This window comes from Cebus imitator, unplaced genomic scaffold (assembly GCF_001604975.1).
Source record: "Cebus imitator isolate Cc_AM_T3 unplaced genomic scaffold, Cebus_imitator-1.0 Scaffold413, whole genome shotgun sequence".
NCBI classification, from domain to species: Eukaryota; Metazoa; Chordata; class Mammalia; order Primates; family Cebidae; genus Cebus; species Cebus imitator.
Genome location: NW_016107728.1, coordinates 1,882,125 through 1,887,895, shown reverse-complemented (window position 1 = coordinate 1,887,895; position 5,771 = coordinate 1,882,125). Strand labels below are relative to the sequence as shown.

Sequence of the window (5,771 nt, the reverse complement as noted above, 5' to 3'; positions counted from 1 at the left end):
GTGCCACCATGCCCAGCTGATTTTTTGTATTTTTAGTAGAGACGGGGTTTCACCATGTTGACCAGGATGGTCTCTATCTCTTGACCTTGTGATCCATCCGCCTCGGCCTCCCAAAGTGCTGGGATTACAGGCTTGAGCCACCGCGCCCGGCTGGATTAATATATAAAAAACACTATGGAATTGAAAAGTTGACATTTAAGCATTTTTCTTTTTATGACAGTTTTGTTTACTCCATTTTCCTTAATTACTAGTATAATCCATTTTATGGACATTTAAGGAAGTTATATTTGTAAATGACTGACAAAATTCTCAATGTTGGCAGGTAATCCTATTGTTGAGGATATACCTAACAAGGAAAAGGCAAGCATACCAAGCCCAGGGACATTACTGGACATGTGTTGGTACACAAAATAGTATTGACTGAAACGCTTACATATTTCTTTTTCTGAGTTGCTTGCAGAAATAAAAGAAGTGTGGATACTGAAAGGATGTGACACGTTGATGACAACTTCTGTGAGAAGATAAAAGGTAGGACTGACAATGACAAGACTCAAATGAATGGGAATCTATCTAGTCACCAGTGCTATAAATAGTAAAAATACTTCCCTCTTTTTTCCTTCATAGAGTCATGAGTAGTAGCATACTATGTTTGATGCTCCGTCATTTAATTTTGTTTTGTAGAAAACAAATGTTTTGGTTTTCTAATTTTCAGAATGGTTTATGTTAACCTATCTGTGATTCAATCTGATGACAAGTTTGTAGAATATAATCTTAATTTTTAAAGTAGAATACTGATTAAGTTTTTATAGGATAAAGTTCAACTATATAAGCAAAACAAAAAGGGGTGAGTATAACAACATGCTCATGGACAGCTTTTTTCTGTACATCAGGAGCCAAAGAGTGTGTTTTCTAGCCTGCTTTAGGCATCGAAAAACCTAAACCTAGCAATGGGCAGAATCTTTAGTGAAGCATCTAATAAAAGAGTCCATGGCTTCTAAGAGTTACACTCTTGAGAAAATGCAAATGATCCACTCAATGATTTTATTTTTATATTAGAATATTGTCAAAATTTATTTTTCATAAACTTGGACAAGATTCATCAATCTGAGAACCAACTAACTACCAAATGGTCAAAAAACATTTTTTAAGGAGCTCTGTGCACAAGAATATGTAATAGATAGTCCTACATTTATGAACAGATAAATTTATACACAGATTACACCCCAAAGCTTTTTGAAAATATTGGCTTGTTTATAACTCAGAAAGCTTTAAAAAAGAAAAACAAGCTGAAAAATGTACTAAAATGGTGGCTGACTCCCAAGGTAGAAACCTATTTAATGAATAATACAATGGAACTTTACACAGTTCCCCATTATTTCAGCTCCATAAAAAAAACCATCCTCAAGTACAGCTAGGAAGTTAGAGGCTAAACAAATATTTACCTTTCACTGGCCTCTCAATCTTGACACTACTTTTCCTATCCCTTGTCTGATGAAAATAGTGATGGCAATAGCAGGTGAGTGTAAAATCTTTCCAAGAGTTACTTTGCTTTCAAGGGCCATAGGAAGGGATTCGTTTTCTTCCTACCTTCACTTTTATCTTCACTATTACCTGTATTAGCATGAAACGACTCTCTGAATAAAAATTGGAAAAATCAGATAATACAAAACAGTACCTCTTTATTATATTTGCAATTTCATGAAAAAGTGCCTTCTCATCAGCAGCATAGGTGACTTCAAGTCCTGTAATTCCAGATCTAATAAGTAATGGAGTCTGATATCTGATATCTAAAAAATAAACAAAATGTCTATTACATATAACATTATGTAATAATATGCCTTCATAATATAAAAGTAACATTATCTCTTACTTTTAAGTAAAACTGTGCTACTGAAATATTCCAAATTAAGAAAATATCCCCCCAAGTAAAAACGTAATTAACCCAATTTCTTAAAACTCTCAAAAGGTGTCCTAGTTTAATATACAACTGAAAATTCAAATTTTGTATTTTCAGCTACTCTCCTGAAATGGCTGCATTCACAAAATTCCCTAGAAAATAACATATGACTTGTGAATAAATTGTATTACTTTGTTTCTGTCTTTACTCTTCCGAGCAGGAGATTTTGCTTAGCACAGAACATTTTAATCTCTGGTATGATGAAAATGTTTAACCACCACCTCTACAAGAAAAAAAAAGAAAGCCTTAATTTGTAGTACTGGCCTGTCATGATGTAAGGACCCTCCCCAACCCATGACTGATTTCAAACTACCAAAGTGACATCAACTAGGTTGAAAATTTCAGAAAATTCAAGAACTGGCTTATGAGCTGGTATGTGCCAGATCAAGCAAATCACTGAATAAACTGTAAATTCTTAATATGGTTGTATTCTGTGCTAAGACTTCCTCCTAAGTGAACTGTAATCACTTGTAATGGTGACCACTGAAAGCTGCAGAGGGACAGTTGGTATTTTATAAAATGCCTTACATGGCATTCTATATGAAGAACCTCTGAACCAAAAGTATATGTAAATGTAAATATATATATTTATATGTATCTTTCTCCAGAGAGATATGTATCTTTCTAAAGAAAGATAAAGAGATATAAGCAAAGTAAGAATATATCTTAAAAGTATCTTATGAGCCATTAACTTATAGTAGTAACTTAACTTCCTAAATCAAAGATAAACTCTCTATCAGCAGGAAAATACCTGCATATGCATGCATAAGGAAGACTGTGCACCCAGTTTAGGGATACATAATGACGTGGACTCTATAATAGTAATAAATATTTTATAAAATAATACTTAGAACAAATTATATGGGCTAACTATAACTTTTATTGAGATCTTTATATTGCATTGCTTCTAACCTTTTTTTTTTTTTTTTTTTTTTAAATAAATGGGGTCTTGCTATGTTACTCAGGCTGAAGTACAGTGGCTATTCACAGGCACAATCATAGTGCACTACAGCACCAAACTCCTGGGCACAAGCAGTCCTGCTGCCCAGCCTCCCAAGTAGCTGGGACTGTAGGTATGCACCACTGTGCACGTGCACTGTGCATGCTTCTGACTTCTGACAATAATTCAAGTAAGAATAATAAATACAGGACAAAGTTATACACAATCTCCTACCCCCAACTTAGCAAACATTTTAGAAAAGAGTCCTTATGCTTGCTTAGATTAGATCTCCAGCACAGGAATTCCCCCATTAAAAGGTTCACCCTAGAGTGGGCAGGTATATCATTAATAAAAATGAACAATACCTTGACTGAAAACTGTCTTGTCTTTATCAATCACTATTACACCCGTGAGTTCTGTTTTTTCTGTATCTGGCAGTGGAGTGTCAGATGAGATGCAGTAGAACAGAGCACAGATTGGGTCAAACTCAGGATCTGGTTCTAAGTCTCGTCTAGTGCGAGCATGCAGCTCCACACTGATTAGGGTAAGATTTTGTACCTATAAAAGCAAATAAGTATTAAGTTTTTAAAACATTTTTTAAAGACATGCTCAAAGAAGTATGTTTTACTAGACTCCAGGGAAATATGTATGTAAAATTACAGAAAAAATGGACATAAAGGACAAAGTCACAGCTCAGCACTCCGTAAAGATTTTTACTCCCAAGATTAGATTAAATCAATTCATGATTTTATTTCAGAAAATCTGCTTGTGCTATAACTTCTCGATGATAATATTTAAACTGTTTTTTCTCAAATATATGCAGGATATCTCAATTCCTGTTTGAGAAAGAGAATGACTAGTCCAAGTGGTTATATATTGAAACCAAAGTCTGTCACAGTTTACTCTTTATGTAGTTAGCTAAACTATATTTACCTGTAGTTTAAAGTAAAAGGAGAGATGTTTTTTAATTTAAATTTCCTACCTATTAATTCACTACTACTTGAGGGCTACTTAGACTTTTGCATACAATAGGCAGATTTTTAATTATAGTTTTTCCTGGAAAAAAAAAAAGTGCACTGTTATGGTATCAACTACACAACAGCCAGATTTTTACCCATGTACATTTTCTCTTTGACGTATAATGCAAACATTGTTAATATTTGCTTTTCATGCTTATTTTTCTATGCCAATAGAAACTATTAACTGTAATTCTTAGTTTTCTTTCTAAAATCAAGACAGTAAATAAGAAAAACAAAATATAGGTTGAATTCATGATTACAGCTAGAATTATACATCATTATTTTATCATGTACATGTACCTGGCAATAGAAAACAGATTATTGTTACAATATTGGTAATTATTCAGATCATATGAATTTAACAAAGGATTTGTGTTTTGTATTTATCTTGCATGCAAACTGTTAAGGAAATGTAAATGCAGGTGTCTCACTAGTTGACAGGAGTAGAATTTGGTAAATTTCTATCAAAATTAAAATCCATTTGATGTGGCAATCCTACTCCTAAAAATTTATCCTAGAGACAGATATACTCATACATGTAGCCAAAATATACGCACAAGGATGTTTACTCGAGAATATAACAGCAAAGATTAGAAAAAACCTAAATGTTTATCTGTTGGGGACTAGTTACATAAATTATGTTGTATGCATAACGGCTACATACAATGGAATACTCTGTAACCTTTAAAATTTTCAAGGAAATGAGGCAGATCTCTGTGTTCTAATATAAAAAGATCACTATAACACACTGATAAATAGAACCAGTAAATATAGTAAACTTCTACATATGAAAAAAATGAAAGCACAAGCATAGAAAATTTCTGCAAAGCAACAAAAAATGTAGACATGCTTATTGCTTTGGGGGACAGAAATTGCTAGCCTAATGTAAAAAGGAAGCTTACTTTTCATTGCAAATTTTTTTTTTTGGTCCCGATTATTTTTGGTATATATACTAGCACATGTGCTCATTAGTAAATTTGTTAAATAATCTTTTTTTTTTTTTAATAAGACAAAGGGTCTCTCTCTGTTGTCCAGGCTAGAATGATGTGGTATGATCGTAGCTCACTGCATCCCTGAACTCCTGGGCTCAAGTGATCCATTCACTTTAGCTTCCCTACTAGTTGGGGCAATAGGTACATATCACCATGCCCAGCTTATTTTTAAAACTTTCTGTAAAGATGAGGCCTCACTATGTTGCTCAGGCTGGTCTTGAAAAACTGGCCTCAAGCAATCCTCCTGCCTTGACCCCACAAAGTGCTGGGATTACAGGTGTGAGGCACCATGCCTGGCCACTAAATACTTTTTGAAATATAAAGAACATCAATTATATATGTATAAGGCATAATAATAAAACACAAATCTACCACTTTCCTCAGAAACATATACTGCTTTTTCTACTTTAAAATATTAGTATTTAAAAAAATCAATCCATATAAATTGAGAGCTAAGGGAAAAAACTTACTTTTAAATGCGTACTCTTCAGAACTTAATTTTAACAAGAAGCATGCATTAATTTAGTAAATAAAAAATTTTTAAATGGAAAACTCCTCCCACAAACCCAAATAAAACAAAACAACCAGTTTCATTAGAAAGGGATGAACATATGAGGCCAGGTGCGGTAGCTGACGCCTATAATCCCAGCACTTTGGGAGGCTGAGGCAGGCAGATCACCTGAGGTCAGGAGTTCCCAGACCAGCTTGGTCAATGTGGTGAAACCCTGTCTCTACTAAAAATACAAAAATTAGCAAGTGGCTCATGCCTGTAATCCTAGCTACTTGGGAGACTGAGGCAGGAGAATGGCTTGAACCCGGGAGGCTGAGGTTGCAGTGAGCTGAGATGGTGCCGTTGCACTCCA

General features: G+C 34.2%; 1 protein-coding gene across 9 annotated transcripts in view; it reads right to left on the bottom strand.

Moving 5' to 3' along the window:
• The window catches only part of REV3L (REV3 like, DNA directed polymerase zeta catalytic subunit), a 147,898-nt gene that overhangs the window by 23,113 nt on the left and 119,014 nt on the right, over positions 1-5,771 (bottom strand). For 5 of the 9 annotated variants that reach the window (XR_001819285.2, XM_017509258.2, XM_017509261.2 and 2 more), the window contains 2 exons: positions 3,263-3,455; positions 1,676-1,787 (listed from right to left, as the gene is read on the bottom strand). Coding sequence is in view for 5 of the 9 variants with exons in the window: in XM_017509258.2 (XP_017364747.1) it covers positions 1,676-1,787; positions 3,263-3,455 (305 nt within the window). In the remaining 4 variants the exon portion in view is untranslated. Of the gene's footprint in view, positions 1-1,675; positions 1,788-3,262; positions 3,456-3,879; positions 3,954-5,771 lie in introns of those variants that run through there. The other 4 variants (XR_001819287.2, XM_017509262.2, XR_001819289.2 and 1 more) reach the window with 4 other exon arrangements.